The sequence below is a fragment of the Oncorhynchus gorbuscha genome, linkage group LG08 (assembly GCF_021184085.1).
Source record: "Oncorhynchus gorbuscha isolate QuinsamMale2020 ecotype Even-year linkage group LG08, OgorEven_v1.0, whole genome shotgun sequence".
Lineage (NCBI taxonomy): Eukaryota > Metazoa > Chordata > Actinopteri > Salmoniformes > Salmonidae > Oncorhynchus > Oncorhynchus gorbuscha.
The window spans coordinates 17,417,296-17,434,795 of NC_060180.1; the positions used below are offsets into that span (position 1 = coordinate 17,417,296).

General features: G+C 44.6%; 1 protein-coding gene across 1 annotated transcript in view; it reads left to right on the forward strand.

Moving 5' to 3' along the window:
• The window catches only part of bcl11aa (BAF chromatin remodeling complex subunit BCL11A a), a 50,647-nt gene that overhangs the window by 1,432 nt on the left and 31,715 nt on the right, over window positions 1-17,500 (forward strand). Inside the window, exon 2 of the mRNA XM_046358673.1 lies at window positions 3,150-3,545. Within this exon, the coding sequence (XP_046214629.1) occupies window positions 3,150-3,545 (396 nt within the window). The remainder of the gene's footprint in view (window positions 1-3,149; window positions 3,546-17,500) is intronic.

The following is a 17,500-nucleotide window of genomic DNA, read 5'->3' on the forward strand; positions in this document are numbered from 1 at the left end:
TAAATATGCTTTTGTAACAAGAGGATCACTAAGGTAGCATGTCCAATACCCGTTGTTGCCACACCGTGTATATGTCCTGCAATCGTCCCTTCAGTAGAGCTCGAATGGTGTTATATGCGATAACATGCCCTAGATCCACGTTGTTGTAACATTGTATCGTATCGTGTGGCATTATTCGGTTTCCGCATGAAGTCGAGTGGCTTTAGCCATATCTCTGTGTTTCAGTGTAGCCAGGGCATACTGCCCAGCTGCATCGGCAGGCTTTTGTTCGTGTCGGAATCCCGTCGCTAGGAGGCAGACAACGATCAGAAACTGGACGTGAACTTGAACCTGATCAATTTCACCGCCACCTCAATCTACATATTTGAGGATATGTTTAGAATGCAGGGAAATGCATAAGGGGATTTTATACGGCACCGTTTCCCCTCCTCTTTTCTCTCCAGTTTCGAATACAGTTATTGTCCACAGAGGTATGGAAGTTGAACACATTTCAATACAAATGTCAACATTCTGTAGTCCTAGAATTTGTTAAACTACCTAAACGCAAAAATCTACATCAAAAAATCTTCAGACCCTTTTTATTTTATTTGAAATGGTCGAAAATATCATATTTTACAATAAAAAAATAGATTTATTTAATGTGAAAAATCATCACAAAACTTGTCCATATAAATAAAATATAGGCCTATGATGGCTTTAAATTAAGGTTTGAATGTTTTTTTTAGCACATATTTCGTATTAGGACAAAAAATGACTATTAGTTGTTCATATTTCCTGCCGATAAGGAAGGTATCAATAGTGTTAATGGTAGGCTAATCAAACCCCTTGAAATGTAATGGAATTTACAGAAGTGGGAGAAGAGATATGTTACTACTGTTTGCCACCTTTCATTCCTATGGGCTGTGCATCAAACAACACACCGTTTTTTTCCACACTGTGCAGAAATGACATTGTTTTAATATCATGCAGAATGAAATAACTTTCAAATGCATGAATTCATGTGTAGTACTGCCTTACATAGCGTGCTTTTCTTATAGCCAGTTAGAAAAGAATTGTTCCACGACAGTTTTCTTCTTCTTTTTATTGATTTGCCACGCCGAATTGAATTAGTGACAAATCATGTTTATCCCACACATTATAGGAATAGGCCTAAAATGTAATGTATCTCAGGGCGCCTACTCTGATGCAGCCAATATTTGAGTTTTTATCTGATATTGATTGCATCCCATTGGTTTAGGAGCCGGACATGTATTCGTGGAAGTGATATTATTCAATTCATGTTTTGAATATGTACATATGTCCAGGTTTCTCGTCTCCTTCAATTCCATGTCAAGCAGTTCAATGTAGACGGCACAATATGGCGCTAAATACTTTGCATAGGCCTCTGCAGAAAAAGATGCAATCAAATAATATCATTCAAATATGTGTTTATCCCTTTGTAATTAAAACCAACAATGCGTTATGCAACTCTATAAAATCTACTCTCAGTTCAAGTTTAAGGTGAGGGCTTAGTCTGCTTTCATTAGATTTTATCCAGTGAATTTAATGCCTAGGGCTGTTGTATAACCTCGGCTGTTCTGGTGGTAGACCTGACGTTAAATTAAGGGTAGTAACCGCGCAATGTTATCTCTATGTCCCCTGTTCGCTCGCAGATGTCGTGTAGGATTGCTCGTTCAAATGATATTTCCTTGCGCGCGGTGGGAGCCAACCCACATTCCGCCCTCTCTCTCTCTCTCTCTCTCTCTCTCTCTCTCTCTCTCTCTCTCTCTCTCTCTCTCTCTCTCTCTCTCTCTCTCTCTCTCTCTCTCTGTCTCATACACACACACTCTCCCTCTATCTATTATCTATCTGGCTCTAGGTTGGGCGGAAATAAATGTAACCTCAGTTCACAGGATCCTATCTATTTTATCAAACATCCCTACCAATCATCAGCCACTACAAATTGAAATCTATTTTTTGATTCTCAGTGGTTTTAAGTTCATTAAAATGTGAAATTGGCAGCTTAGTAAAGAAGGTCAAGATGCTTAACCATTAGGAAGCTAAAAAGAAAGCTACTCTCACCTCAGAGCGACAGATTTCAAACACGACGGGCCGCTCAGTAGTAGGCTACTTAGTGGTAATAGTAGACTCCTGTCTAACCTCCCTTTGTGGTGAAATAGCTCCCATTTACACAGCTCGTCTGTCCGTGTATAACAAGACTGACACTCCCCGTGTGACAAAAGGCAACTTTCAAACGAGTCAAGCGTTAATCCCGGCTTCCACGGCGAGGAATTTACTTGAACGGTTCCTTAAGGCTGATTTCCGGCTGTAAAAGTGGTTATATAGGAACTGTAAGTCACACGTGCAAAGAGTCCAGGAGAGTTTTTATTTATTTCGAAACACTCAGGCTGCTCGTCTTTTCTGCACACTCATATGTTGGACACATTTGTAATATCCCCCATAATGAATTGAGAGAAACAAGCTTGATCCTATATGAACTATTATTCAATCACACATTGTAATGTGATTATTCCGCACCTATCAATACTGTTTTGAATATGAAAAACACATTTTTGAAAACGATATTTGAAAAAGCATTAAACATTTTTCCTTTTGATTTTGAAGTATACAACTGTCTCTTTCCTGCTACACGTTTGATTACTACCAGTCTATAAAACAGTTATTCAATTATGCCAATTTGTTATCTATCAAACTAAGGCTTTATTTGTCACACCCTACAACCCAAAATAATATTTCACATCCATTATAAAGCCTGCCTTTGATTAGATGCCTTTCTTAGTCATTGTCGTGCTAATTTCAATGGATGTAAAAGTAGAAGTGGTCATAGTATGAAATTGACAGGTTGTTAAGTGGAGCTGTCTGTCAAATGCCAGTCACACCAAAAGTTAGTCACACACTTTTCTCTGCAACACCGCCCAGGCATTACTGCCTCTGCTACTGCTACTACTACTACTGCTACTACTACTACTACTGCTACTACTACTACTGGGGGTGTAGTCTGATGCCTACTACTAGTTTTGGCAGAATTGTGAGAGAGAACAAGTCAAAGCATGTGATCGTTGTTTTGCACGGTTGTTGATACTGCTAAATTGAACATTACGCCTCTAATTTCCCTTCTCCCTCCCTCCCTCCTTCGTTGCTGCTTACAGCCGAGCCCCTGTCTGCCATCGTCTCGGAGGAGCTCTCGTCGGAACGCTGCTCACAACGCTCGGACCGTTCAGAGAATGGCACGGGCACACTACGGGTTGCCGTGGAGACGGAGCATGACCTGTTGACCTGTGGTCAGTGCCAGGCCACCTTCCCCCTGGGGGACATCTTGCTCTTCATTGAGCACAAGAGGAAGAGATGTCATGGACCACCCTGTCTGGCCAGGGGCCTGGACAAGCCCCCCTTCCCCTCACCAGGCCTGGCCCTCACTCCCTCACCCTTCCTGGCCTCACTCCGCTCGCGCCCCGTGGAGGTGGGCGTCCAAGCCACGCCGGGGGCCGATGATGACCGCTTCTCGTTGCCCAGAGGGATCTGCCCCAAGCAGGAACACATCCCAGGTAACCACCGTTCCCCACAACATGTTGTCGTTACATAAACAATAGGAGCTGTGTTTCAAATTCATATACAGTATCTCTTGTTGGCGTAGGTGAACTTGAGTAAATGTGCAGAAACATGTGTGCGTCATAAGGCTAGCCGTGCATGGGCGCATGTTTAAGTTTTGAAGTGTGTCACAAACCACTATTATATGCAGTCACGTGTTTGAATATGTATAGCCCTTGTGGGCTTGTGTGTTTATGTTGGGGAGGCGGGGGGTGTCGTGTAGTGTGTGTAAGCATAGACGGGGTACTGCAGAGGCCATATATTGGGCAGAAATGTTCCCTCTCGCTATAGGATTTGCAGTCCTAGGAGACCCAGTGTGAATGCCACTGCCATGATTGGCTCAGATTGGGTCCTCGTTTAAGTGATCCATCTGATTGGCTAGGACTGATAGGCTAGGGGCGGGGTCTATTCCGGCTAACCACAACTGTGAAACATCACAGGGAAGCCCAGAAGAATAGGATCAAATTAAAACGCATCTTATGACTTGATTTATGGATTGTTATCTCATCCCCGTCTCATATCGCCTTGTTCTTGCTGGCTGGAGTTCTTAATTAGAGACACATATGCATCATAGTGCTGCTGCTCTCTAGCGGTGTGTGTGAATATGTGTGTGTGTCTTTACGGATACATATGTGTGTGTGTGTGTGTGTGTGTCAGCCTGCAGAGGGGAAACGGTTAACTTGGCACAGCAGTTGACCTCAGATCCATTGAGTTTGACAGAGAGAGGATGGGGGGAAGGTTGGTTTTCCACAGTAATCAAATATAGCCCAATGGCAAAGTGACACTGGTAACCTTGACTTAGTGGCCATTTTGCAATGGCCTAAATTGGGGCACAGGGTGGGTGCACTGGCTGGCAATGCTGCGGACTCAACCCACCCACCATGCAGGGAAACAAAGGTTTGGCACATGGGTCAATGTGTGTGTGTTTGTGACAATGCGCGTTGGAGGGAGTGGTTTAGAGATTTTTATATAATTACACGGTTGTGCAGTGTGTATATGACTGTAAGAGGGCATACACAAATTCTGTGATGTATGTGTTTTTGTCTGTGTGTGTGTGTGTGTGTCCACGGTTTCTCTGGGATATGTGTTCATGCCTTTTCAGGATGTGTGTTCCAGTTTCCCCATATAGGCTACAGCTTTATAGTGTGTGTCATTCCATGTGTGTGTGTGTGTGTGTGTGTATGCTTCCGTTTGTGTGTTCTGTTGTGAGGCTCTCATCTGGAGTGTGTGTGTGTGCCGCTTGCACGGTGTGTGTCTGGGGGCTCTGTGAGAAATGCTGCTGTAGTTCTCTCATGTGGCTCTAGCAGATGTCTCCTGATCTCACTGTGGTCTCTCCCCACCACATCTTACACCAGTAAACAAAGCCTTGCATATTCTTACGCTCTCCATTTCTCCATTTCTCTATTTCCTTTCTTACTCTCTTGTTTCCTTCTCATTTCTCTAACTCTCTCTCACTCTGTCTGCTATTTCTTTCCCACCTCTCTCTCTCCTCCTCTTTCTCCCTTAGTCTTTCTTTCTTTCTTTTTCACTCTGTGCAGTATAACAGCGGAGGAGTGTACACTCGGTTATGATGGCTCGCCGAGGAAGAGTCGTTTATTTAAAGCATCTTAACGCCACTAATTATTTGTTATAGTGTAGTTTTTCTGTCTATTTCAATTAGGCTTCTCTTTCAGTGGTTGACTGGCAGCACTAAATAAGGCCTGGGAAAGGATGAACTAGTAGGATGGATGCGAGCAACAAAACAAGACTGTTAATCACTCTGCTTGTAAACAACGGCAGAAAGGCTTGGGAATATAGAGAGTTAAAGGGCGGATTTCAAGGTGGCCATAATTACAGTTCCTCTAGATATTATTTTACAGTTTTCATCTTGCCTGTCTCATATATGTGTGTTTGAGTGTTCAAGTGCGTGTGTTGTATAGAAATGCAGGGTAGTGACTGTCTCTGTTTTAGTCCATCTCTTCTCATCATGCTAGATATCCAGGTTTTAGGAAATGAGTCTGGCCTGGATCATCCTCATCAACAATAATTTAGATCTGACCTTTGATCCTTTAATATTGGTTTTGTGATTGGCTTCTGGATTTTGGTATGGAATAGACTCCAGACAGGCCCATTTCGGTGGTACGTGGGGCGTAGAAATGTGTGTGTGTGTGCTTGCGCTTGCTCATGCATGTGTCGGTCTTACCTGGTTCCCCAGCTCATTGCCTTCTTTAGTTCATTCTTAACGGATCGGCAATGCTAATCAGGGTCGTGTCTCGACTCTTGTGTGTGTGTCTGCTTAGCCATTTTGTTTTTAAGATAAGATGTTGCTGCCATTTAGCACAAATGATCCCTGCCATTTAAACACACACGCACGCACGCACGCACGCACGCACGCACGCACGCACGCACGCACACACGCACGCACACACACACACACACACACACACACACACACACACACACACACACACACACACACACACACACACACACACACACACACACACACACACACACACACACACACACACACACACACACACACACACACACACACGGTCTCAGCCAGCAGCTAAACGGGGTTATTATTTACATCTTAATGTAATGGGTGAGACACGTCTGGTGGGGTCAATGGTATTAAAAATGAGTGTTATGTTTTTGGAATCATTTGGTGTGAATTATTTCTGTTTTATATTTTAAAAATTATTACTATTATTATATTAATCCATTTTTATTGTAATTGTTAATAATCATTTTTGTAATTCTTTGTTTTACACAAAGCAATGTCAGTAACAGATTTGTATAGAGTTGTTTTTGTATTGTTTCTGCACCATGAATATTTATTACTGTGTATTATTGCATTGGTAAGTGTGGTAGTGGGGAGTTTGTCATTGGTATGTACCTTAGGAAAATATGGAGCATTGCTCTCCTGGTGTAATACCCATATTTACATATCAAACAGCTCTGTTTGAAAAGACAGAAGGCAGTACCTGTCAGGGAGTGTGTGTGTGTGTGTTCCATGTGGATTGTTGTCCTTGATTTTACTACAACCACATTAGGTTGGGATCTCTTACGCTCTTTAGTCTATTGATGCTACACTGTGTGTTCTGTGAGTACTAACACAGCACTAAACTGATTGTGCCATGTGTAAAGTCATGGTAAAAAAAGCATGAATGATTGTGCAACACTGAAATATATTATTCTTCCACTAACCCCATCACAATGTGGTATACAAAGCACTTGAGCCTTGTTGTTACGAAGATATCTCTGTCCCCATGACTTTCTCTGGCTCTGTATATTCCAATGTACACTATATGGTCTGGAGTCTCTGCATACTTTGTGCTGTTGATGCTACGGCTAAGCTAAAGCCGGGCTATGACATGATTGCTGTTGCGGTGTGGTAGATCAGGCTATTAGCCTGCACTGCTAGCACTGCTAGTGTTTGTTAAATGAACCTTTATCTTTTGCTTTAATTTCAGAGCTCTCTCTCTCCCACTCTTCTTCTCTCTCAAACACTTTCTCTATATCTTTTTAATCATATTTGATGCTTTTCTCTTTTGCTTATCCTCTCTTTCTATGCCTATCTCTCTCTCTCTCTCTCTCTCTCTCTCTCTCTCTCTCTCTCTCTCTCTCTCTCTCTCTCTCTCTCTCTCTCTCTCTCTCTCTCTCTCTCTCTCTCTCTCTCTCTCTCTCTCTCTCTCTCTCTCTCTCTCTCTATCTATCTATCTATCTATCTATCTATCTATCTATCTATCTATCTATCTATCTATCTATCTATCTATCTATCTATCTATCTATCTATCTATCTATCTATCTATCTATCCACTTCACTCTATCTTTGCAATAGTGTTAAAAGTCAATGCAAATCGAGGTATGGAATCAATTACATTGTGTGCTTGTGTGAGTGCTTGTGTGAGTGCATGTGTCATATGTGTGTGTGTGTGTGCGTACGTGCGTGCGTACGTGCGCGTGTGTGTGTGCGTGCGCGTGTGCATACGAGCCAGCTGCAGTCTCTAATGCCAAAACACCATGCTGAACTAGTGAGTGAGTGTGTGTGTCTGTGTGAGAACAAAGCATCAGAATCTCCCTACCATTACCCCGTTGTCTCTCGCTGTCTAAATCCCCCACCACTTCATACGCCACTGTCTGTCACGACACCAGGGATCATCAAAGAGTCATTTGGTTTTGCTGGGAGGGTGTGTGGAAATATACTCTTATGCTGGTCTAGCAGGCGCGTTTCTCTGCTTGTCTTTCGTAGGCCCCTCTGTAAGGATTGGGTTGAAGGAGGTGTGTGGAAGGTCATTTATCGCACCTCGAATAGAGCAGTTGTAACATTGAGAGAGTGGATGATCAGCCAAGGAAAACGTCTTCTATACACTTTGGCTGGAGATAAACACTGAACTTACCATGGCATAAGCAAAACACTGAGAATATTTCTGTCTTTTAACTTCCATTACATTAGAAGATTAAAGGACCCTGGACTGAATGTTCTGCATGGCATATTTTGATGGCATGGCGATGGTGTGTGTGTTATTCTTGATATTTTATGACACATTTTAGACAGGTTTTCACGTTCGTTGATTTTGACTGATATTAAAAATGACAGATCTACAGTAGATGTCATCTGAATTTTAAAAATAATTGTTTTACTTGTTACTATTATTCGATTTGTTTTTGATTGATTGATGATTTGTCCTTTGCCCTATGTGGCACAGACAAACCATTGCCCCACCTTTGGTTTGGATTTAGTTTAGTTACATCAGGATGTGGATTGAAGCCTATTTGATATCATTAACCAAATCGATACAGTGACATACCTTATTATCTGATTTTGTATTGGAGTTGTCAGGCACTATGCACTATGGCGGAATATTGTTAATAGCTTATGTTTGTTTTTTTCTTTGTCAGTGATTGATTTATGTTTACTTTTCTGAATTGTAGAAAACAGAAAGCTACTGTTTTGATGACTCGTTTTGATACCATATGTGGTGTGTGTGTATCCACTACATCAGCCCATGACAGTGTGGTCCTAGCCTAGCTCTCTAATGATGTCAGAAGTTGTGCAAAGCTTGTCTATAAAACTGTTTATACACTACAAAGCTTATTTATATATCCCAGTGAATTACACACTGCTGTTTTATATACAAAGTCGAAGAGGCCGGCTCAATTCAGCATATTTGCATATGTGTGAGTTTATGTATACACTCTCTGTGTGTGAGCTGGACATGTGTATATGTGTTTGTGTTCTCTTAGTGTATTATTCTACCAGTGTGTGTGTGTGTGTGTGTGTGTGTGTGTGTGTGTGTGTGTGTGTGTGTGTGTGTGTGTGTGTGTGTGTGTGTGTGTGTGTGTGTGTGTGTGTGTGTGTGTGTGTTTGTTTGCGTGTGTGCGTGTGTGTGCGCGTGTGCGCGTGTGAGCCCCATTGGGGCGCGGTTGAACATGAAAGGGTGTGTGAGTTGGCAATGTAGCTGTAGGACATCCCCTGGCAGACTGTGCCAGGGCAGAGTTGGCACTGTGTGTGTGTGTGTGTGTGTGTGTGTGTGTGTGTGTGTGTGTGTGTGTGTGTGTGTGTGTGTGTGTGTGTGTGTGTGTGTGTGTGTGTGTGTGTGTGTGTGTGTGTGTGTGTGTGTGTGTGTGTGTGTGTGTGTGTGTGTGTGTGTGTGGGGAGAGGCTGGCTCCTGACTGGGGTTTCATGTTCGTCATTTGGCTTTACTACCACAGAAGAGCATCATTGTGGTGCAGGGGAACACACACACACTTAAGGTTTTTACAGTTGTCATTTGTATGTATGTCGGGTTGCATGTGTGACAATCTGTCTGTGTTTCTGTATTTTTTGTGTGTGTTCTGTAAGCATAATTCTTGTCAGATGTCAGTAGTGTGTTGGCTGTTCTGCTTCTATCTTTAAGGAAGGACAAGGTATAGTCCCACCAGGAGAATAATGCCCTCTCACCCATCACCCCTGGCAAGACTACGTGTCACAACTACTGGCCTATCTCTGACAATCGATTAATGGCACTATTTTTAGTGACCAGAGAAGAACTGCCCAAACACACACAAGACGAGATCTCCAGTGGATTTTCCACCCAGTTACATCACAAAGTCTGATCCTCTTTCTCATTGAACTTGTACTGGTGGATTTGTTAGGATTAATATTGGGTTTTATTCACTTTTTGGTTTAAACTGGTATAAATTTATACACTTGTGTGTGCTTGCCCTTTATCATAGCCTCTTTAGCCAGGTGTGTGTGTGTGTGTGTGTGTGTGTGTGTGTGTGTGTGTGTGTGTGTGTGTGTGTGTGTGTGTGTGTGTGTGTGTGTGTGTGTGTGTGTTTAGCAATACTAATTATTCCATTGTTTGTCTGTCATGCCACTGCATATAGATGAATACACTTTACTGTCCATGTTAACACTCTAAGAAAATTGCACTTACATGAAAAGATGCGTGTCTGCAAGCACACACACACACACACACACACACACACACACACACACACACACACACACACACACACACACACACACACACACACACACACACACACACACACACACACACACACACACACACACACACACACACACACACACACACACACACACACACACACACAGACAGACAAAAGCTCCTACCCCCTGACTGAATCTTACTGATAATCTGCTCAGGCTCATTTGAATTTTAAGCACTTCTTTAATCTTCAAAGCCCAAATTGCTTTATGAATATGCATGGTGTGGGTAGACTTTAGTTCATTACCTAGTTGTAAATTCTAATGACCATTAGGTCCTCTCAGTAATTGCCAATTGTTTTGCATTTTTGATTGGCCTAATACCATGTGCCTTCTGAACACATCAGCACGGCCTGTCAGACCTTATGTGCATGTATATATATGTGTGTGTGTGTATGTACATTTGCAGGATCGGTTGGGGTAGTGTGTTAGAGAGTAAGGAACTGCAGGGTGTAAATAACTTGTATGGTTGTAGTGTTTTTCTGTCGGGGGGGTTTGGCCTAAATTGCTGATGTAAATGAAAGTGGCGTTTTGTGTGTGAAGATTGAGAGTTCAGTGGGAGATTGGACATATTTAATTTACATGATGACTCGCCACTCCCTCATTACTGCATGGGGTTTTCACACACACACACACACACACACACACACACACACACACACACACACACACACACACACACACACACACACACACACACACACACACACACACACACACACACACACACACACACACACACACACACACACACACACACACACACACACGCAAACACACACACGTACACACACACGCAAACACACATAAGCAAACACACATACGCAAACACACATATGCACACACACACGCAAACACACACACACACGCAAAAACACACACACACGCAAACACACACGCACGCAAACACACATACTGAACCTCTACCAAACTGTGTGTGTTTCAGGAACTTGTGGTGTAATGGTGTTGGCATGCCTGTCACTCCTCTTCCCCTCCCTCATTTTCAGTCCCTCTCTCTCTCTCCTCTTTACCCCTCTCGCCCTCTCTCGTTCTCTCTCCACTCTCCTTGAGGAAACAGATGTTAACCCCCCTCCTCTCCACCTCTCCTCCTCAGAGCTCTGATTTGAATGTGGTGCCATTTTGAAGAGAGCGATTTGTCTTGCTAAGTGAGTTTCTCTGTTAACATGGGGAAATGGGTAGAAGGGAAAATGAATTGCATCATTCAGCACCAGAGGGGGCTGGTGGGAGGAGCTATAGTAGGACAGGCTCATTATAATGGGTGGAATGGAATGAATGGAAAGGTATCAAACACATCAGACATATGGAAACCTCCGTTCTATTTACTCCATTCCAGGTATTACAATGAGCCTGTCCTCCTATAGCTCCTCCCACCAGCCTCTACTGTTCAGCACTGGGATGTGGTTAGTCCCACATGCAAATATGGTCTGAAAAACAGACTCTTGATTTGCCCCAGACACACACACACACACACACACACACACACACACACACACACACACACACACACACACACACACACACACACACACACACACACACACACACACACACACACACACACACACACACACACACACACACACACACACACACACATACAGAGGCATGCCAACATAGCTGCTTTCCCTCCCCAGTGGGTGGCTGAAACAGTGGAGACAGAGGGGAGAGGGGGAAGGAGAGAGAGAGAGAGGCAGATTAGGACAAGAAAGAAAGAGAGAAGTCAATCAAATAAATACATTTGTGGGTAATAATGAGCCTAGACATTTAAGCAAAATAATGAAAAAAAAAGATGAAAACAACCAACAACAAACAAAACAAGAACAAGGGGTCATCTTTTTCCCTTTTGGTTCCTTGCTGTTTTTTTCCCTTGTTGTTTTTCCTCTTCCTTCGTTCCAGTTTGTGTACACATTGTGATGAAACAGAATTGTTAAGCGGGGAGAAATGAGGAACGATGTGAACGACAGTCTAATGGACACATTGAAGGGAGAGAGGGAGGGGTGGAAGTGGTGTGTCTGCCTGGGTATGGTGGGGGTTCTTGTCTCCAGTGGGATTTAGAAGGCCTGTTTCCTGAAGTCTCTTTTAGCCCTAAAAACACACACACACACACACACACACACACACACACACACACACACACACACACACACACACACACACACACACACACACACACACACACACACACACACACACACACACACACACACACACACACACACACACACACACACACACACACACACACAAAGACGGTGGATCTCACAGATCCCCATCAGTTAATCTTACTGCCTAAAAAGTTCATGTACTTAATAATTTATTTGTGTTTTGGATACAGTTTCCCAGATGAATATTAACAACTTTGAAGTGAGCTAGCAAGCCAGGGGTAGGGCTTAGTGTGTGTGTGTGTGTGTGTGTGCTCGGTAGTGGATCTGCCCTCTTTCACTTCCCTGTCTCTGGTCTTTGGCCAAGGGCATGCATAATTGATCCCACACGCGCTATCATTTTCTTGATGTAATTGCCTCAGTAAGATATGATGAAATCTAATGGATAATTTATTATTTCAAAATGGGTAAAGAAACAGTGAAATGTCGGAAGGGTTTTAGGGGTGTGTGGGTGGTGTGTGTGTGTGTGTGTGTGTGTGTGTGTGTGTGTGTGTGTGTGTGTGTGTGTGTGTGTGTGTGTGTGTGTGTGTGTGTGTGTGTGTGTGTGTGTGTGTGTGTGTGTGTGTGTGTGTGTGTGTGTGTGTGTGTGTGTGTGTGTGTGTAAGGGAATGTGATAATGAGGTGGTAGTAGAGGAGAGGAACAGCAGTGTGTGGTCGAGCGGGAGGAGAAGAGAGGGGTGAGAATGATAGAGGAGAGAGAGAGAAAAGGGGGAGAGAAAAGAAGGGAAGAAAGGAGAGAGAGTTGCCACACTGCTCCACTTTAAATGTGCTGCTTTTCCCCAGTTCCAGATGTAGTGTCCGTCACCACTGTATGTCAAATTTGGAGCCTCGTCGGGGAAAATAAACAGACACTCGCCAGTATATTAGTATATTCTCCCTGCGTGTTTCAACGTCTTAAGCATCACGTATTTAATACCTGGCTGAATGTTGAAGCATGAAAATAATCTGTAATGCCTTGAATGCTTGCCTGACAAAAAGGACATGAAAAGGCAAGCCACTTTTCTCTCGCATTGCCTGTAAGAACTGAAATACATGTTAAACCTCCACCTCTTTTCTCTCTCCACCCCCTTTCTTCCCCTCGTTCATTCTTCCTGGCCGTTCTTTGCCGAGGCGAATATGTCTCAACACGCTGTGTGCTAGCACGAACAACTGTCTCTCTGGTATGGTGAAGTTGACTGGTTAGAAGAGAGGGAGGGGACACCTGTGCCACAGTTCAAGTCATCCTGGTCCAACACACATCTATATTTGATATGCCAAGAGTAGAAGAGAGAGCGAAGGGGCCAATAGAGAGAGAGAGTGGTTGTGTGGGCCCCATGGAAGCCCCCATGCAGCCACAATTCTGCCCCTATAGTGAAGCAAGGAAAGGGGGCTCTAGAGGCCACTGGGTAGGCATAGCAGACAGACAGACTAATAGAAGGGCTTTGGGCAAGGAGTGCCCCCCTTCCCCGAATGCACACACTGAGAGAGGGGGGAGAGAGGGGGAGGGACTATGGCTGATGTCTGATGCTGGTTGTCCATTAACAGATGAACTTGGCAGAGAGCCAACTGTTTGATGAGACGGGTGTCATAGACTGTGTGCTGGGGCTAGGGCTGCTTGCTCTCCCCTCTAGTCCTTTCTCTCACTCTCCTTTCTCTCACTCTCCTTTCTCTCACTCTCCTTTCTTTCACTCTCTCTTGTTCTCACTTGCTTTTCCTTTCACACTCGATTTCTTCCTTTCTCTTTATTCCTTCTACCTCTTCTTTTTCTCCCTCCCTCCTTTTCCCTGACTGTACCTGACTACACATCAAATGCTTCCAGGTTCCCTTTTGGCCAAAGGGAATGCCACTGTCCCCCCCCCCCCTACCACTCTTCTATGCCCAGAACCAGTTCAGACCGGTTAGCTGGCCTTGCAGCCAGGGCCTCTGTCATCTCGCCTTAACGGAGTAAGGGGAAAGAAAAAACAACAGAAACGCCAAAAAGGAAAATGAAAGCTAATTTCTGATAATGCAGCTGACCTGAGGGTGCTTAGCTGGTGAATTAAAAGAAATAGAGAGAGGGAGGGAGGCAGAGAAAATGAAAGAGATCAGGGCTTATCAAGGGAGAGGAAAAAAAGCAACGGAGAAATGGCAGTGAAATAAGTTTGTCGTTTTTTGGGCCATTTTTCCAGGGTTGTGTTGAAAAGGAAACCGGAGGGAGTTGGAGAGGAGCTGGGAGGATGTGTGTGTGTTAGATCCACATGGCCGTGTATGTGGAAGGCAGACATTAGCAGGAGTTCTTTACCTTTGTACAGTGTGTGATAGTGGGGTGGTACAGCTAGACACTATAGAGTCCAGTGGCAGTTGGTGATGTTTTTTTTTATGAGCATGGCCTTATTTCTATTACAGCATATGTGAAAGTGAAAAAGATATAACAAAATATAGCTAGCTCTCTCTCTTGCTTCTCCTTCATGTTTGAAGAAATGGATTTGTTCAAAACTGTTTTCTCTCTCTTTGAGTCATCTACTCATCACATTTTATGTACTGCAGTGCTAGCTAGTTGTAGCTTACACTTTCAGTACTAGATTAATTTTCTGATCCTTTGATTGGGTGGACAACATGTCAGTTCATGCTGCAAGAGCTCTGATAGGTTGGAGGACGTCCTCCGGACGTTGTCATAATTACTGTGCCTATGGAAGTCTATGGAAGGGGGAGAGAACCATGAGCCTCCTAGGTTTTGTATTGAAGTCATTGTGTCCAGAGGAGGACAGAAGCTCTGTCCTTCGGCTACCCCATGGTGCTACTCTACAGAGTGCTGTTGAGGATACTGTACACCTTATTTGCAAAACAGTGTGTTCTAATCAATTATTTGGTGACGTGAATATATTTTGTATATTTTTATCTAAAAATGATAACTTTTATAATGTTTCACAATTTTTATTTTTATGTAATTCACTGGCGAGGATGGTCCTCCCCATTCTCCTCTGAGGAGCCTCCACTGATAAAGTCATAAAGCTTCCAAAGATGGTGGATAAATAAAGATGTCTTACTCAGGCCAATTACCATAGAAAACATTTTTCTGCTTAAGGGGAAGCTCTCCCATAGGCACCAATGCCATAGCAGCTGGATATGGTCTGCTTATTTAATTGCCTCTATATGAACCAGATAAAAGGAGCCAGGCAGATGTCTTGCTTCCTCTTCTGTCTCTGCCCCCTCCCTGGGTTCAAAAGTCACTGGTAGAAAAGAGGGCGGAGATCCTTGCTGAGACGATGGCATCTAACCAAAGCACCTCTCACATTCTAATGCCAGCTTGATGGATGTAGGCAGTATGCAGCATGTGCAGTAAGGTGATCCTGGGGCATGCCCTTCTGTCCTCTCTTAGCCTGGTCATGTCCTGTCATCATACTCCCTCTCGGACACCTATACAACTTGGTCATGAGTTCAACCTTTATCCTTCAGGTCAGTCCTTACACATGTCCAGTTCTTTCAATAAGGGTTTCATGAGAGCAGGGTGTTATAAGGCATCCCACATGCCCATGTGTATGGCTGGGATACGTTTCATGCTGTGTTGGTATATTTAGGTGTGGTGGGGTGGTGTCTGTTGGACGTGTTGGTTATGCTGGTATGTGTGCAATACAGTACATTAGAGGTCAGGCAGTTTGTGTGGGTGTGTGTGTCAGTGGGTGAACCAGTGTGTGTGTGTGTGTGTGTGTGTGTGTGTGTGTGTGTGTGTGTGTGTGTGTGTGTGTGTGTGTGTGTGTGTGTGTGTGTGTGTGTGTGTGTGTGTGTGTGTGTGTGTGTGTGTGTGTGTGTGTGTGTGTGTGTGTGTGTGTGTGTGTGTGTGTGTGTGTGGGTGCGGGTGCCATATGACAGGGCATACGCTATTTGGACATGGTATGAAGGACACACAGCTTTTATATGAAATGTGATCCGGACACTAAGACCAGCCTGGCCAGGCCTGAGAAATGGAGCCCGCATGTTTAGAGAGAGAGATAGAAGTATGCATAGAAATATAGACACACACACACACAAGCACACACACACACACCATTTTCTCTTGCCCTGGGCTGTCCTGTCTGCAGGGGAGTGGGAAGCTTACTGTCCCTACCCCTGGCCATTGCTCACTTTACTCCTATCCCATAGGCTATTTGTGACCGCATTAGCTGCAATAAAAATGCATTTGAACCTTCCAGCTATGATTGTTGAATAACTTTTTTTTTCTCACTTTCCTAATCTATGTAAACATTTAAATCAGCACAACATGCTTCCTCCTGCGCCAGTGAAATCTCTTCCTCCGGTTTGATTATTTTCTCCCTCTAAACTAGGATTAAAATGTGGATGCCTCCGTTCATCTTTACAGAGCGTGTTGTCATCCCTTAATACAGTTTTACCCTTCCCTCTGGATGCCAGCCTCCCACTCCCACAGCAGACAGATAGACAGAGATGCAGGGAGGGAGAGGTGAAGGAGCGACAGGGAGAGAAGGGGAGTCAGGGAGTGAGAGGTGAAGGAGCGACAGGGAGAGAAGGGGAGTCAGGGAGTGAGAGGTGAAGGAGCGACAGGGAGAGAAGGGGAGTCAGGGAGTGAGAGGTGAAGGAGCGACAGGGAGAGAAGGGGAGTCAGGGAGTGAGAGGTGAAGGAGCGACAGGGAGAGAAGGGGAGTCAGGGAGTGAGAGGTGAAGGAGCGACAGGGAGAGAAGGGGAGTCAGGGAGTGAGAGGTGAAGGAGCGACAGGGAGAGAAGGGGAGTCAGGGAGTGAGAGGTGAAGGAGCGACAGGGAGAGAAGGGGAGTCAGGGAGTGAGAGGTGAAGGAGCGACAGGGAGAGAAGGGGAGTCAGGGAGTGAGAGGTGAAGGAGTGACAGGGAGAGAAGGGGAGTCAGGGAGTGAGAGGTGAAGGAGCGACAGGGAGAGAAGGGGAGTCAGGGAGTGAGAGGTGAAGGAGTGACAGGGAGAGAAGGGGAGTCAGGGAGTGAGAGGTGAAGGAGCGACAGGGAGAGAAGGGGAGTCAGGGAGTGAGAGGTGAAGGAGCGACAGGGAGAGAAGGGGAGTCAGGGAGTGAGAGGTGACAGGGAGAGGAGTCAGGGAGTGAGAGAGGTGAAGGAGCGACAGGGAGAGAAGGGGAGGGAGAAGACAGGGAGAGGGGAGTCAGGGAGTGAGAGGTGAAGGAGCGACAGGGAGAGAAGGGGAGTCAGGGAGTGAGAGGTGAAGGAGCGACAGGGAGAGAAGGGAGTCAGGGGGGTCAGGGGAGTGAAGGAGAGAGGTGAGTCAGGAGTGAGAAAGGGAGAGAAGGAGTC